This window comes from Hippopotamus amphibius, chromosome 10, assembly GCF_030028045.1.
Source record: "Hippopotamus amphibius kiboko isolate mHipAmp2 chromosome 10, mHipAmp2.hap2, whole genome shotgun sequence".
Taxonomy (NCBI): domain Eukaryota; kingdom Metazoa; phylum Chordata; class Mammalia; order Artiodactyla; family Hippopotamidae; genus Hippopotamus; species Hippopotamus amphibius.
The window spans coordinates 69,680,945-69,698,384 of NC_080195.1; the positions used below are offsets into that span (position 1 = coordinate 69,680,945).

A 17,440-nucleotide genomic window follows, 5' to 3' on the forward strand; every position below is an offset into this window, starting at 1 on the left:
AGAAACCGGAGCAGATAATATCTAATTATTACTTCAAAGTATTTAGGGAAAAAGGAAATGGGATTTTTTTTTCTTTTTCTTTAAAAAATAACATTTATTGTGCGACTAATCTTTGAAATCCTTAAGATGAACTGGATGCTGCAACAACTGCCCACTTGGGTTTAGGTGTTGTTCCTTCACTTAATCCATGCCTTACTCTGCGGTATATAATTTTTAGGTGCCTCATTCCACAAGTCCCGGTGGTATTTCGTCTTTTAGCTTTAGCACTCAACTTATACTCTCTCTTTTGCTTGGCAGGGTGGCCACATTTGCCACAGGTTGACTTCTGAAGGTGGTAAGCCTTAGAGCCACAGCGGTGGCACACTGTGTGAGTCTTACTCCAACGCTTTCCAAACGATGACATTGCCTTTGTCATCTCCCTTCTGCCCCGGAGACCAAAGAGCAGGAAATAGGACTTTATCTTAAAATCTCTTTGAGTAATAGCTGTCTCTTGGACTTCTGAGCCCTCCCCTAATGCCTTATAGATAGAAACAATTTAGATATCGGAAAATATGCAGAAAAAAGGTATATATATGGAGAATTTATTAGGAAGAATTGGTTCATGCAATTATAGAGACTGGAGAGCCCCACAATTTGCCACCTTGTAGCTGGAGACCCAAGAAAGCTAGTGGTGTAATTTGGTCTGAGTCCGAAGGCCTCCAGGGAAACCAACAATGTAAATCCCAGTCCAAGCACAGAAAAAGATGAGATGAAATAGCCCAGCTCAAGCAGTGAGGCAAGAAAAAAGGGTGAATTTCTCCTTCTTTTGCCTCCTGTTCTATTCCAGCCCTCAACTGATTGTATGATGCCCACCCACACTGGCCTATTTACTTTACTGAGCCCACAATTCAAATGCTAATCTTATCTAGAAATATCCTCACAGATATACCTAGAAATAATGTTTAATCTGGGCACCCCACAGCCAGTCAAATTGACATATAAAATTAACCACACAGGCAGTAATCCCATTACTGACACCTTCAGCCTTATAATCTATTTACTTTCCAAAGGCCCCATCTCCAAATACCATCACATTGGAGATTAGGATTTAACATATGAGGACCACAAACATTCAGTTTACAGTAGGGTGCCTATATGACCAGTAACCAGTAAAAACCCTGGGCACTAAGTCTTTAGTGAGCATGTAGACAACATTTCACATGTGTTGCCACAACTCATTGCTTGTAGAATTAAGCACATCCTATGGGATTTAACTGGAAAAGGAATTTTGGAAGTCTGTTCCTGGTATCCTTCAGACTTCACCCAACATGCCTTTCAACCTTTCTGATTTTGCTTTGTATCCTTTTAGTGTATTAAATCTTATTCACAAACACAACTATATGATGAGTCCTGTGGAATCTTCTAGCAAATCCCCAAACTAGGGTTGGCAGTTGGTGTCAGAAGTGGGATTCACGAAAACAACCCCAACTCACTGAAATATGGCTAAAGCAGTATTTGGAAAAAGGATGAAGGGGACATAATGATAAACTATCAATGCCAAGTACCTAGTCATCTGTGGTATGAAAGAGCAGCAGAGATGATGCCTGCTGTGAAAGGTAAAGATTACCTATAGAATTTTAAAATAATATCTCCAATCCCAGGAGAATTGGCTCATTGAATGTGTTGGCTGCTTTTGGCAATGGTAGCTAAAGTGAGGAGATTAAAAATTGCAATTGCAGCCTGGATGATGCCTTAGGGTTTTGTTCTCTCTTCCAGGTGGGAGGGGAAAGATTGTCAATGTCAAGGCTGAAGCAAGTTTTAGATAAATCAGAAATAAAGGAGAGGGGAAAACAACACTTTATCCACTGTACAGCAGCCCCATGAATTCTAGCTGGGATCTCTCAGCAGCTGTAATGTCAATCCTGAAACTGTTGAGTTTACTACTAGGGGTTTGTGTACACTTGCAATGAAAAAGAGAGAGGGAGAGAGAGGGAGGGAGGAGAGACTTTCAAAAAATGGCTTTTTATTTTATGGTGATTGCTTCTGGATATATGATGAAAACTTATGTAAAATACTATATGCTTGTAATTTCAGACATGTCAGAGGGATTATCCCAATCAGGAAAAGCTGCCCAATAAAAGGTATTACTAGAACATAAATTCCTTGCTTTTTGCTGCTGGTGGGTGGGTTAAAATTTAAACTCCTTGAGTACTGAAATCTCACAACTGATTATTTTTGCTAAGATTTTTGCCTATTGGAGCCTATGGGAAAAGGTAGACTACATAAAAGGAAAGAAAATCTCCACAGGAAAACCTACTTTTGAATTTTAAAAGGCAAATTTAGTTTGCTAAGAAGTGCTTGTAAAATCAGATGTCTAACCCTTAGAGGCTGATGATTTTCCAGCTTAATGTGCATATTTTTAAGCAGGTCAATTTGGACTTTAAGTCTGACAAGATAAAAGGGGCTTAGAAGGACTTGGAACCTCACTGTCTGGTGCTTTGCTGCTACGAAAGAAGAAAAGTCCTTTTTGGAATCCTGAATTCAGAGATCCTACTTGCCTGGACCTAACAGTAGGATGAAACCTCATAATCATTGCGATGGACTGTTCCAACTTCTGAAGGCAGACATAGGCTCAATGAACAGAACTCAGACTCTGGGACTATTGCAGATTTAAGGACCAGCCCCCCCCCACCCCCATCACCGTGGGGCCATAAACTATAAAAACATTATGGATGCAGACTGGACCACATGGGTCACTTGCAGACGCCCACAAGAAAGGGCTTGTTCTCTGATGGGACCATCTGAAACCAAACTGCTAGTGGCTCTATATACCTAATGCATTTGAGATGATGAATCACAAGAAACCTAACTTGTGATTCCTGTCAAAAGCTCCATGTTGGGAGAGAGCACATTACGGGGAGTGGGACCTCTCCACCCACTCCTAACAGATAAGGTTCTCATTCCCTTCTCAGGGATGTCTCACTGCTATTGATTTGGGTTTGGATTTTAAGGTTATTTGAAATTTATAACAATGAACTGATAACCTGATTCTACTTCACTCACCTTTCTTCTTAGTTAGGAATTTTGGTTATTAAATATAGCTGTCCCCAAACAGAGATTGATCTTTTCCAGGCTATTTACTATATAAATAATGAGGATGAAAGGGCTCAGGGTTATGTAAACACATTCTGAAAGCTTTTGAAAATTCAGGATTTTGTCCTACCAGTTCCTGAACGTGCTGTGTCTTTCTGGTTAAGTTTATTTTTAAAAAAATTTTTTTAATGTAAATTCTTCTATTTCTCTGTTTGGATTTGTTAACTTAATACTTATTAAGTGGAATGCAGGGTGTCAGATGGTGAGTTGCAGTTCAACAATCGACCACAAGAGGAATTAAAATAGAGAAGTTTACTACTCACAGGTCTTGGAGGAAGTACCTGGTATGCTTTGAGGGGCCACTTGGGGAGGTCAAGGCAGACTGCAGGCAGAGAGAAGCAGAACCTGGGGAACATGTTTTTATTAGAGTCTATGGGTAGAGTGCTTTGCGGTTCTCAGTCTAAGACCAGATCAGTCAATTCAAACCAAAAGAGTAGAGTTTTGATAAGTCCTACAAAGGGCTTATTGGTCATATATAACGAGTGTATAAGGGGAAGGCACTGGGAGGCAGGGGAGATTGTTGATCACAAGGGCTGTTGGAGAAGTCATGTCAGGAATTTACATTTCCTTGTGACTCTGTGAGCTGCCATCTAGGGCATGGGTTTTCCTGAGGGGACTAGTGTCAGTTTAAAGTCACTGCTGGACACTTGGCCAAACAGAATGGATGCTGAGGGAGCAACAGCATGGAGTAGCTTAGCCAAATTCTCAACACGCTCTATACCAAACCCCTCCTGATGAAAGGTCTCGATGAGAATAAAAAATGATTGGGAAAAAAATGTAACATTAAGATTACTGTATGAGACACACTGATTTTGTAATAACATAGAAAAAACAAAAAGCCAGTACCTGGGAGATGCAGGGAAAGCTGGGCATTAATTATTTCTATTTTTTATAACTGCTCTGTTTCTCAGAACTGCTCCTGGGGGAATTCCCTGGCGGTTCAGTGGTTAGGACTCGGTGCTTTCACTTCCAGGGTCCTGGGTTCAACCCCTGGCCTGGGAACTAAGATTCCCACAAGTCAAGTGGTGCAGCAGGGGAGGAAAAAAAAGAAAAGAAAAACTGCTCCCGAATGCCAGTGTTGCCTTCCCAAGATGCTACGAGATCTTGAACTCAAACTGAGCCTATGATCACAGCTAACAACACTGACTGTGCCACAGCAGGGAATGTCCCCAGCTCCTACACTTCCATGAGGAGCAACTGTAGATGTCTCCACTCGTGAGGCAAATGAAGTGATGTCCAAGACAAGCAAAACTGACTGAAACTGACTGCCTTCTGGAAATCCTTCTAAAACCAGTGACTCAACTGAATTATTTGGACTGGGCAGAGAGCCCTAAGGCAGAAGGACCCACAGTGGGAAGCGACCCTGGAGGCCCTGTCAACATGTATTGCCTGACTAACACGTGTCCTCATTGGGGTGATGTAACAATTGCACCCGTCTTGGTTCCAAGGGTATTCTCTGCAATTGCACGTCTTGTGTGTGCACCTTGACGATCACAGACTGCCTCGGTCCTGGAAAGCATGCAGATCAGCTCCAACTTACCAGTCAGAATTATGTTGTGCTTGAATCGACAGCTCAGGCCAGGTTAAGAAAATGTTAATACAAAAACTTAAGCAGAAAGCCACCTGGCTTTCTAAGATTGACCTTTATTTTTAATGGGATTTGTTTAAGTTGGCTAAATCCAGGACCCCAGGAGGGCATAACAAAAGTCAGTATTACAGGATGCTTTCACCCTGCTGAATGGGGTCCTAGTGATAATAATTTTGCTCTAAAAATGCCTTGGACAAGAAGGTGGACTTTGCAGAAAACAGGTAACATAACAGCCTGAGACTGCCTACCCTTAGATAAGGCCTCTTGCAAAGTTGACCGTTAACTGGTATCTGGGAACTTGGCTGGTAACCAATTCCCTGTAGTGATATAAAACTTTCCTTAATGGGAAACTCTAACTTTCCTTAACGGGAAACTCTAACTTTCCTTAATGGGAACCCTCCTACACTGTTGGTGGGAATGTAAATTAGTGCAGCTACTATGGAAAACAGTATTGAGGTTCCTTAAAAAACTAAAAACAGAGTTGCCATATGATCCAGCAATCCCACTCCTGGGCATATATCCAGAAAAAACTATAATTCAAAAAGATACATGCACCCCTATGTTCACAGCAGCACTATTTACAATAGCCAAGATATGGAAACAACCTAAAGTCTATCGACAGATGAATGGATAAAGAAGTTGTGGTTTATGTATACAATGGAATATTACTCAGCCATGAAAAAGAACAAAATAATGCCATTTGTAGCTACACGGATGGACCTAGAGATATCATACTAAGTGAGGTAGATCAGAAAGAGAAAGACAAATAACATATGATATCACTTATCTGTGGAATCTAAAATATCACACAAATTAGCATATCTACAAGACAGAAATAGACTCACAGACATAGAAAACAGACTTGTGGTTGCCAAGGTTGTGGGGGGAAGGATTGGGAGTTTGGGATTAGCAGATGCAAACTGTTATATTTAGGATGGATAAACAATAAGGGCATATGGTAGAGCATAGGGAATTATAACCAATATCCTGTGATAAACCGTAATGGAAAAGAATACGAAAAGGAATATCTACATATATAACTGAGTCACTGTGCTGTACAGCACAAATTAACACAATGTAAATCAACTATACTTTAATACATTTTTAAAAAATAGGGATAGTATTCTTAATTATCCAGGTAGGCCCAATGTTATCACAAAGGTCCTTAAAAGTGGAAGAGGGAGGCTGAAGAAAAGTCAGAGAATGTGGTGAGGGAAGCAAGGTCAGAAAGATGCTATGCTGTTGACTTTGAAAATAGTAGAAGGGGCTATGAGCCAAGGAATGCCGGCTTTGGAAAAGGCGAGCAAACAGATTCTCTCCTAGAGCCTCCAGGAAGGGGTGCAGCCCTGCCAACACCTTGATTTTAGTCCAGCGACACTCATGTCAGACTTCTGAATTCCGAAACTGTAAGATATTAAATTTGTGTTGTTTTTAGCCACTAATTTTGTGACAGAGGAACATAGTTTAACTCTATTTCTAAAAAATGGAAACTGTTTTTGTTTTCTATGGTTCTATATGTATGTATAACTGAGTAACTTTGCTGTAGAGCAGTAATTAATACAACATTGTAAATCAACTATACTTCAATAAAAAGATAAAAAATAATTAAATATATGAGGGTGAGTCAAAAATTAAAACATATTGGTTATATTAAAACTTCTGTTGGCTGCACTGTCTTATCAGCACTTTCTGTTCAAGGCTACTGTCTCCCAGTCACTGCTGTGCAGGTGTGAACGTGTTACATCAGTTCATTTGTAACTGTGATGGGAGCAAAAATGGATGCCCCACTTGTGATTTGCACAAAAGAAGAGCAGCTTGCAGTGATTCATTTTTTATGGTCTGAGGGCGTAAACCTGGTGCCATTATTTATTGAAGACTGTGTGCAGTATGGAGAAAGTATTTTGTTTGCAAAGAAGTGTGTATGAATGGACAGAGAAGTTCAAGGTAGGTTGCAAAAGTGTTAGCCATCAAGAAGGAGCTGGATTCATTTCTGATAAAGAAGTGAAGACAGCGGTGCATTTGGGGCTCACAGCTCAGCCTAAAACATTTTTTAATGAGGGAATACGAAAGCTTGTTGACAGATGGGACAAAGTATATTGAAAAGCAAGGAGATAGTGTTGAAAAATGATGTATTTGTCATTTCTAAAAGTTAATCAAAATAAATTCTACAGCCAGAGTGCAGATAATTTTTGACTCACCCTCGTGTGTGCGTGTGTGTGTGTGTGTGTGTGTGTATGAAACTGAATCACTTTGCTGTACAACAGAAACTAACACAACATTGTAAATTAACTATATTTCAACTTAAAAAGAAAGAAAGAGGAACTTCCTAAGTGGTGCAGTGGTTAAGAATCCGCCTGCCAATGCAGAGGACATGGGTTCAATCCCTGGTCCAAGAAGATCCCACATGCCTCGGAGCAACTAAGCCCATGAGCCACAACTATTGAGCCTGTGTACCACAACTACTGAAGCCTGCGTGCCTAGAGCCTATGCTCTGCAACAAGAGAAGCCACAGCAATGAAGAGCCTGTGCACAACAAGGAAGAGTAGACCCCACTTGCTACAACTAGAGAAAGCCCATGTGCAGCATTGAAGACCCAATGCAGCCAATAAATAAATAAATTCATTAAAAACGAAGGAAGGAAGGAAGGACGAAACTTTCCCTAACTGATGAGTGGCCTAAGCTGCTTGTACAACCAATGTGATTTATGCTGAACAAGTGCTTTTCTTCTGAAAGTCTAGAGTTTTGGTACATGCCAGGCAGAGTGTGCCTACATGACCAGCATCCAATAAAAGCTTTGGGTTCTGAGGCTCCCATAAGCTTCCCTGGTAAACAACACTCGGCACACGTTGTCACAACTCCTTGCTGGAGGAATTAAGCACGTCATGTGTTACTCCACTAGGAAAACACTCTTGGAAGCTTGAGACAGGTTTCCTCTGGACTTCACCTAAGCGCTTTCCACTTTGCTGATTTTGCTTTGTCTTCTTTTACTGTTATAAATCTTAGCTATGAGTACAACTATATGTTGAGCCCTGAGTTCTTTTAGTGAGCCACCAAACCCTGGGGGTGGTCTCCGGAACCTCCAATGCTGGAAGGAAGGGGAACACTTCAAATCTTCCACCAAAAATTTTCCCAAAGTAACAGGATATAAATTTACCACCCAAAGAAAATGAATTCGGTCTGTATTATATAAAATTAGTCCACCTCCACTTTTCTCCTAGTTATGCCCATTTCTCTAAAAGTGTGAAAGAAAGATGGCTCTCCACTTTGCCTGTCCTAAAGTTCTTACGACAAACCTAGCGCAGCAAAGGAGCAGCGGCAGGTGTCAAGTCCCGGCGCCTGGGGGGAACCTGCTCTTCCGTTCTGTCTGGGGAGCCAGGGCCCAAGAAGAGGCCACGCCGCACCCTGTGAGCCCAGCTGCCAGCTTTCCCTGGCAGGGGTTTGGACACCTGCCTTGAGGAGATGCTGCCAGGGGCACGGGACCAAAGGGAGCTGCCCTTTTGACCCTGCTGTAATGCTCTGCCTTGCCAAGCCACAGTGTTTACGCAACGTGTCAAGTGGCTTAGACAGCTGCAGTTTTCTAGAGAGTTTGAGTGTACATTTTCTTATTGTACTTAATGTGAAAGGAATTGCCTTCTCTTAAAGGGTAGCAAACTGCTTCAGAAGACTGCAATAATGAAAAGATGTTTGCCTTTATTTCATTTTATTTATTTTTTATCTCATTTCATTCCCTTGATTTCATTCTCCATATCCCCTATATGTTATAGTCATTTATTTTTTAGTTCATTTCTTTTCTTAACAGTTAAAGGGAAGAATTAGTCTTCATACTGCTTTCAAGCTTGCCCAAGCCAGTCTCACTCTGGAAAAGAAATGCTATGTACAGAAGAACTAAACTGCTACATTTTTTTTTTTTTTGGAGTCAAAATACATGAATGGTTTTTAAACAATTTTCACTTGCCAGAAACTGGTGCTTACATACTTGAAACTGTGTACTATGTTCTATTTAATGTCCTGATTGTCAGAATGTGCTTTTGCAGGCAAATATTCTAATGTAGTCATTCATTTCCATGATTGTTATCCAGTTACACTGTGAGGTTTGCAACCCTTTTGAGGTGATTACCAGTAACACAGATTGCTTGTTGCTTAACCAAGTGCCCTAAAGCGTGTACGTGAAGGTACATGATTATCATTTTTTATTCTAAAAAGCTATGTAGCTGATATTATGAAAATATTTTTAAAAATACACCACTGTTGATGTAGAAAAATATATGAGGGAAATAAGGTGTGTTTTCAGAGGTTTGCCTACTAGATTATTGGTTGTGTATATATCCAGTTACTTTGGCATTAAGCATCATTAAGTTCCGCAGGATTTCGGCTAATGGTACTTCATCATAGTCAAAGATTTTAGATGATGTAATAGGTTTTTATAAAACAATACTTCATCTTTTCCACAAGAGACCTTTAAACACAGCATTGATTCTCATCTGCCAGAGATGGACTGTGTGCAGCTTTGCCTCCAGGAGTGTTATTAATTGTATGACCTCTGAAGGTCTTTTTGATCCCTGGGCACCTATTATTCTATAACAGATTGAACACACTATTTGTTAAAACTTACCACTATGTAAAAAACTTTATCAGCTCAGCTCATCAGTGTGTTATACTTCAGAAAAGGCCTCCTCCCAGTTATTAATTTCACAGAGCAATTTCACAGTCTAAGGGTAGTCCCTCAGCACTTTCTTTTTTTTTTTTTTTTTTTATTTGTGAGTTGCAATTTTTTCTTGTATTCCCCCATTCAATCTGGGCTGCCACAATCAGACAGACAGAAAGCACGAGGACAGTTTTTTCTTGCATCTGTAGTGGAAACCTTAGCAGACAGTAACTGCTCCAGGCCTGTCAAATAGATTCATCTCAGCACTTTCTTTTAACTTGAGTCCACAAGCCTCCCCATGAGAAGTGCTCCAGGGAAGAACTGAAGGAATTAGACTCTTGAGAGTCTCACTTCTAATAGGGACAAATTTTTGCAATATACAATAAAGAAGTAGATTACCAAATATTTAAAGGAAATTGTGACAAAATACATTTAGGAAAAGAAATTGGAAAAATTAAATTCTGAATCAATAGACAATGGTAAGTCTTCAGGGTATTAAAAAGAAAAACTTTAACGAAGTATATAAACAGTGGGAGTTACACAAATGGGTAGTGACGGAGATCAAAATGCTATTGAACCACAGGTATTCTAGGAAGATAATAAAGACAGCATAGCTTTTCAATCTCTCTGAATCCCCACGTAAAAACCAACAGAGCAATTGTAAATGAAAACACCCATGGACAACTCTACAACAAATGTAGGTGACAAGATGTCCTCCATCCCCAAGTGGAAGGTGTGGGGTCACGCAACCCACAGCTAAGACCAGATATAGTTGTCAATGCTGAAGGAAAAAGGAAGTAAAAGGGCATGTCACACCTAAGAACAAGAGAATCACAAAATAGCAGTTTGAGAATAGTGTTACCCTTTTATCCACAATGTTACTGAACTATTTTTTTAGATCTAGATTATAGATTTTCTTGAATTTTCTATGGAGATATATTGTCTATAAATAATAAAAAGTTACTTCTTCGTTTCCACTATCCTTCTGCTTCCCTTTTTGTTTTATTAACACCCTCAGTAACATGTAATAAACCTAAGAAGCTTGACTGGTTCTTGACTTCAAAAAGAAAACTACTAATATTTCACTTTTAGATATGATGTTTATTTTATCAAGGTCCTATAATGAAAATGTTTTTCTAATTGCATCACAAGTCAATATGGCAAAATACAACTTTGGTTAAATCTTGGTAGAAAGATTATGATAGATTAAAAATAATTGCAACTTTTTGCTACTTCTTCCATTTAGAGTTGGAATCTAATTCACTTCCCCATGAATCTGTGCTGGTCTTACTAACATGCTTGACCCACAGAATGTGGCAGAAGTGGAGTTTTGGAAAGCTCTACAGCTCCTGCCTGGGACTCTTAGGACACTCTCTCAGGGAACCCTGAGCTGTCACAAAAGTCTGACTACCCTGACTGCTATGCTGAAAAGGTCACAGGAAGGTTCTCCACTTGATAGTCTCAAATGAGTCCAGTCTCCAAGCTATCTTCACCAAGGTGTCAGACACTGAGTGAAGCCATCTTGAACCTTCCAGACCAACCCATCCACCAGGAGAGTAAACTCCGTTGACACCAGCAGAAGAGAAGAGTCAATCAAGCCTTGCCCAAATTCCTGAGCAACAAAATTGTGAAATGTAATAAAATAGTTGGGATTTGTCAAGCAGCAATAGATAACTGGAACATAGGTACAGAAATTATTTTTTATAGTTTTCCATTTTTTCATAATTTAACAAAATTCAGTCTCCCAATTAATTTATTTTATTCACTGCGTTGGGTCTTCATTGGTGTGCCGGCTTTCTGCAGTTGCGTAGAGCGGGGGCTACTCTTCATTTTGGTGCACAGGCTTCTCTTGCTGCAGAGCACAGGCTTTAGGTGCACCAGCTTCAGTAGTTTTGGAGCATGGGCTCATTATTGGTGGTTTGTGGGCTCTAGAGCACAGGCTCAGTAGTTGTGGCTCACGCGCTTAGTTGCTCCGAAGCACATGGGATCTTCCTGGACCAGGGATTGAACCCATGTTCCCTGCATTGGCAAGAAGGATTCTTAACCACTGTGCCACCAGGGAAGCCCAAGCCTGTTTTCCACTGGTTAGCAAAAACAGCAAAAGGCAAGCATAGCATAAAGGATCTCAGGTTCAGTGCTAGACAAATGCAAAGATCAGGTGTGCATAACCAGGGCTACTAGTCCAATAGAAATGAATTAGAAAATGGGTGGAGGCCTTAACTAGTGGCACAGTGGTTAAGAATCAGCCTGCCAATGCAGGAGACACAGGTTCGATCCCTGGGCTGGGAAGATCCCACACGCCTCGGCCCAACTAAGCCTTCGAGCCACAACTACTGAGCACGTGTGCTGCAACTACTGAAGCCCTCGTGCCTAGAGTCCATGCTCCGCAACGAGAAGCCACTGCAATGAGAAACCCTCTCACTGCAATGAAGAATAGCCCCTGCTCGCCACAACTAGAGAAAGCCTGTGCGCAGCAATGAAGACCCAACACAGCCCAAAATAAATAAATAAATAATAAATCTTTTAAAAAAAAATGAAAGAAAATGGGTGGATACTCCACTGCAGGTCCATCACTTAGTGATTGGCCAGCATCTTCATGCAAATCAGAAAAAGGAATATCTTTCTCCTGGCAGGCACAGCCTGACACTAGACTGTGATGGACAAAGTGCAGGCTGAATCTCAACCCCCACTTCTCCCAGCATCTTTGTGCAGGGCACAATTAGTATAACCTACATGCAATACCTTTATAAATTAAAGTGCAAAGCAATGTCTCTGCATTTGCAAATGACATAAATTCTTGTGGGTGGCAATGAACTAAGTTGATGAGGATGGAAAGATCTTATGAATCTGTGTGAGTGGGCAGAAAGGTGGCAAATGAGTGCATAAAGTATACATATGAGCTAACAGTTACAGCTAAGGAGAGGAACCTAGGGTTATTGTAGATTGTTCCCTGAAGATAATACAGAGGCTTCTTTTGACAGCAAAAAGAGCAACTACTTGATTGAATCATTAAAGTGCCATTCCCCCTGAGAAGCAAACACCCACTCAACTGAGGCTCTGATGGAAGTTGAATAAGGCAGAAACCATTAAGAGAAAGGTTGGAGAAAAATTAACAGCATGAGGGCTCAGAAGAAACAAGGACTTCTGTATATGAGTGGAATATGAAGGACAAACCAAGCAGGTCCCAGTGAAAGCGGCTGCAGTGGTGGAGGTGACTGAAGCAATGATATGTACTTTGGTTATTAATGAAGACAATGCAGATAAAGAGGATATATTTTTATGGATTCCTATGCTTGAGGAAGATCTAGAGATTCACTGTCCAATATGGTAGTCATTAGCCCATGAAGGAACTTAAATCAATTTAAAATGAAAAATTTAGTTAGTCATGCTACCTATATTCCAAGTGGCTACCATGTTGGATATCAGAGATATAAAACATTTCCAAACATTCTATTGGACAGTATGTATCCAGAGATTCATCAGAGTAGAAGAAAGAGAATTTAGTCTCCTGAAACCCAGGGAAAACAACATTTCAAGTAGAGAATGACCCATGCTATCAAGTGCTCCAGTAAAAGTATGTGAAAGCTAAAAACAAACAATAACTTGTGACCTTTAAAACAGTTTCAGACTAATAATAAAGTTAGAAACTAGATTACAACAGATTTTAGATGAAATTGGTGATCAATATGCAGAGGTAACAAGTATAAACAATTCTTTCAAGTAATTTTTCAGTGAAGAAAAACAGAGAAAGAATAGAAACCTAAGGAAGAACTGAAAGAGAATCAAGCTGTGTATGTATGTGCCTAAGATAAGCACGTTTGTAGATGCACTGGAAGGCTTGGCCATCAATCACCAACCAGCTAGCCACAAACTCTATCAAACAGCCTTTCCTGTAGCAATGACCATTGAGGGGATAGAATCATACAATTTTAAAGCTATGAGAAGCTTTAGGAATCATCTCGTCTACTGGTCACATTATATAGAAAGCAGGTGCCCAGTCACACCCACAGCTTATTGCAGTAAAATCTAGAATAAGAACTCAGGTGTTCTGCATCCTACAATTAGGTGTTCAGCCTCATTCAAATGCCTCCTAAGACACAGACCAGAGAGGTGAAGAAATCTTCTCCTATTGAGCTCCATTAATCTAGCAAGAAAACATCTATGTTTAACCTCAATTTTTTTAAAAAGAGAATTTTTTTTACTTCTCTTTAAAATTTAGAAAAATAGAGAACCAAGCATTGAGTGCCTACTATTTTGTAACAAACATTACACTAAAAAGACCTTAAATATCATCTAATTAAATCTTTAATATAAACTGTTTTCAGTAATTCACAGCTTAGAAATGTATGCATCAGATCAGTGAGTGAGATCACAGAGGTAGTGAAACTTTTACTCAGTTCTATACTATAATCAATTTGGAAAAGGAGAAAATGGGAGAAAAAAAGATGATAGGCTAGGGAATGGAAATTAGATGTTTAATAAAGTATAAAAGTAATAAGGACAAAAGGACAAATTCATTTACTGATGCCAATTTAAAAAATAAGACCAAAGAAAACCAACTCTTTAGATATATAATAGCTAATTAAACAAAATGTTTCGAGAAACTCTAACATTGCCTTTGGAGGGAACTGGGTGGCCTAGAAACAGGGCTGGAGGAGACTTTTCACAGTAACTTTTGAATTGTAACTATAACAATCTATTACCTATTCCAATAAATGTTTCTTTTTAAAACTATAAATGTCTCAGTTCCTACCAATAGTTTGTAATTAGTAGCATTCTAAAATCCCCTGAGGCTGCAGAAAAATTGAAAGTTCAAGAAAGAAAAATCCTAACTCTGTTCTGAAAAGGCAAGGGAAAAATTACATTTAGGGACAGAAGACTTGCCTTTGGGGGTTGGGAATCAGGAAGGGAGAGAAGTCATTGCCTGCAACAATCACTATTTGATCAAATCAATTCTACTGCCATTATTTTTAGCTCATCTTTTCAGCCTGTTGCTAAGAAACCCTACAGCCTGAAAGCAATTTACTAACCGCAACCCACATGAAGCAAGAGAAAAGCAACGATCCTGAAACTTTCAAATTAGGCCATCAAGTCTACTTTGGTACCATTTATTAATAAAGTATTTCCTTTCAATCTTTATGCAGCGCTATAGTGATTCGAAAATCCTGTTGTACCCAAAAGCAAAGTCACCATTTGTAAATTTTTAATATGAGGGTCTGCAGGTCACTATATCTGAAATGGGAGCCATAGTTCTGGATGCTTGATTTTCTATTAATACTTGTCTTTTATACTTTCAATTCTAAACAACTCTTGCAAAGGAAATTTTTTCATTTTAAGAGGTCTGGTGCAGAACCTGGGGAAAGGATTTGACTATTAGATACATAAAAGCTACGAACTGAAATTTCTACTTGGGAAAGGGGCAAGAGGGTTGAGATGTCTCCTGCAAAACGGGCATGACAGCGGGCGGAACAGAGCGCTGGGGAGGGCGCGGATGCTCTAGGGAGAGAGTGGGCTGGGTGTCGAGCGGAATCTGGTATGACACAAATACGTACAGGGAAGGTGGGAACTCTGGGTCTTCGCCTGTCTACCCCCTCAGTTCGAGAACCTCAAAACAACACACAGACGTCACCGCTTTCGCAATGGGTGCAGACGGTGAGTCGCAGGGACTCGGTTCAAGCCGTTTCAGCTGGAGCTAACCTAGATTTGCCTGTTCCCACCGAGTCTGATTTCTGCCACCTGCTGTTGCCCCCAATAACTCAAAGTCGCCCAAACTAAAATCTGGCGGTGGTAGAGCTAAGAAGATCACCGATACAACGGGTGATCTTCAGCTTTTGGCTCTTTCTTCCCACATTTTAAAAAGTCCTTCCCATCCGTTGGTTTCCCCGGACACGCGGACCAACCACAGAGCTAACGGCCGCCGGGCTCTAAGCAGCGCCAACGTGGCGGTAACGGGAAAACCATCCAAATTCCACCAATAAACTAGGCACCTCGGCCTGCGCCCCGCCCACCACTCCTGCCAGCCAATGAACATCACAATTCTTCTGCTGCTCCCGCCCTTTCTTAGCGCAGCCTCAGAGCTGCTTCCTCTGCTCGCTCTAGCACCGTAAACCCGCGGTATATGTGCCCCTCTTCCGCTTCGCGAGACCAGAGGGCCCTGTGCCCTTCTTTATTAAAGGCGTAGGGAACGGCATCGGCAACGACCGAAGGCCCAAGACCCCAAAAGTTAGTCTCACAAACAGCAGCGGGACGAAAGGAAAGAAAAAGGTCTGCTTGGGACTTCATATTACGCCTGTTTTACCTTGACCCGGAAGTGATTCTCCACTCCTCCGCCCTCCCAACTCCCATCACCCCCCACCCACGGTTGAGAAGGAAAGAGAAGGACGGCCAGGTCTGGCCCAGCATGCCTTGGGCTTCCGGTGACCTCTGGCCCTTTTCTGTCGTCCGCTCTCGCTGCCTAGCGTGGTCGTTCGCTCGCTGCTTTCCGTCCCTGTCTCCCTCCCATTTTCCTTCGCAAGCTACCTGGTGACTGTGGCGCCCGCGACCAGCAAGGAGGCCGTGGCGGAGGACACTCGTCATGGCCGCCTCTAAGCCTGTGGAGGCGGCGGCGGTGGTCGCGGCCGCTGCTCCCGGCTCCGGGAGTGGGGTGGGCGGCGGCAGTGCGACTGCGGGCCCGGGCACCGGGGGCCTGCCGCGATGGCAGCTGGCGCTGGCGGTCGGGGCGCCTTTGCTGCTGGGCGCGGGTGCCATGTACCTGTGGAGCCGGCAGCGGCGGCGCCGGGAGACCGGGGGCCGAGGCGACGCCGGTGGCCTGAAGCGCAACAGTGAACGGAAGACCCCGGAGGGCAGGGCCAGTCCGGCCCCGGGCAGCGGACACCCCGAGGGCCCCGGTACTCACCTGGAAATGGTGAGAAGCGGCCCCGGGACATGGAGGTAGAACCCGGCGGGTGCAGCCTTTCCTTGAAACGGGTTGTGGCCGTCAGGGGCCTTCCCGTCAGACGGAAGCTGCCAAGCGGCAACACATGGGTTTAGGGAAACTCAGTTCTGGCTGCCGGTATAGGGAATGGAGTAGCCCGAGGGCACAGGTTAGCAACATTCGTTGACAGCTTCCTTTTGGTTTCAGAAAACTATTTGCTTTATTTCTCAGTGACACAGCATTTATCTCTGGCGTTGCGGGTACGGGAACCTTTGCAAATGTGATGGTTGTATTTGACTTACTAATGAAGGAAGCTAAATTCCCTTAACGATCGGTACGTTGTGATATGAATTGCCTTGGTCATTTCTAAGGCCTAGGACTTAATGAGTAATAATCTTTTAATGACAAGCGACTCCCCTTTTTTGAAAGTATTTTAGGGTTGGGGATAGGTAATGTACGGTGACTGTTCGTTGACAAGAGTAAAATGGTGTTCAGTGGCATTTATTTCATCTGTGGGAATGAGTTCTTAAACTTTTGGGGTAGAAGCATCCTGAATTCAGTTTTTAATTATACCTGGAAATTTACATGACCAAGCCTGACATGTGTAATACAGAATCTCTGATGTTAAGCCAAGGTCGGAGTGTCCGGCGAACTGCTTTGTATGTTTTTGTTGAACTATTCAATCCTCTGGTATCTGACAGCTGTAGGGGAAATTGGCCTGGCTGCATTTAACAATACTGGGGTGAGATGAAGTGGGGTGGAGGATTTTATCTGAGTCTGAGAGCAGACTGTACAATGGCAGTTACAGAGTAAATCAGAGTCCAGAGTAACCTTTGGTCAAAAAAATCCCAGTTATATACATTTGCAAGTTATTTCCACATTATACTATTCGGACTGGAGACATGTTTTTACTAAGTAGTCAAGTTAATTTTAAAGGAAGTTCTGATGTAGAAGCAAACTACCTTAGTTTAGTGCATCCTATATATCAGGCATTGTGCTAAGCCCAGAGAGAGCCAGATAGTCTCTCTAACGGGAGAGTAAGATACTGCTTTAAAGGAAATATGTAGAAAAGATGTAATATGAGTATGCTAGAAGAACCCATGGACTGTGAGAACCAGAAGATGTGTGCTTTATATAGGGCTCTCCAGCATAGTTACCTTAG

The 17,440-nt window shown here is 41.8% G+C and overlaps 3 protein-coding genes and 1 non-coding gene across 9 annotated transcripts in view; 1 reads left to right on the forward strand and 3 right to left on the reverse strand.

Annotated features, from left to right (window-relative positions):
- Nucleotides 1–16,398, reverse strand: part of LNP1 (leukemia NUP98 fusion partner 1) — a 31,878-nt gene extending 15,480 nt beyond the window's left edge. For 2 of the 5 annotated variants that reach the window (XM_057696982.1, XM_057696978.1), the window contains exon 1: nucleotides 16,261–16,398. The gene's annotated coding sequence lies outside the window, so the exon portion shown is untranslated. Of the gene's footprint in view, nucleotides 1–3,395; nucleotides 3,478–15,663; nucleotides 15,701–16,260 lie in introns of those variants that run through there. The other 3 variants (XM_057696980.1, XM_057696979.1, XM_057696981.1) reach the window with 3 other exon arrangements.
- Nucleotides 122–415, reverse strand: LOC130830075 (60S ribosomal protein L37-like). The gene has a single exon (XM_057696983.1). It carries the CDS (start codon nucleotides 413–415, stop codon nucleotides 122–124), a length of 294 nt encoding a protein of 97 aa, XP_057552966.1.
- Nucleotides 9,494–9,624, reverse strand: LOC130830658 (small nucleolar RNA SNORA31). The gene has a single exon (XR_009047831.1). It is a non-coding gene; the product is annotated as a small nucleolar RNA SNORA31 (small nucleolar RNA).
- Nucleotides 15,423–17,440, forward strand: part of TOMM70 (translocase of outer mitochondrial membrane 70) — a 36,847-nt gene continuing 34,829 nt past the window's right edge. The window contains exon 1 of one of the 2 annotated variants that reach the window (XM_057696976.1): nucleotides 15,423–16,269. In XM_057696976.1, the coding sequence (XP_057552959.1) occupies nucleotides 15,940–16,269 (330 nt within the window). In that variant the 5' untranslated portion in view covers nucleotides 15,423–15,939. The remainder of the gene's footprint in view (nucleotides 16,270–17,440) is intronic. The other variant, XR_009047714.1, reaches the window with a different exon arrangement.

Bases quoted from the DNA above. Each gene is read 5' to 3' on its own strand.
- LOC130830075 (XM_057696983.1), bottom strand. From the start codon at position 415: ATGACAAAGGCAATGTCATCGTTTGGAAAGCGTTGGAGTAAGACTCAC.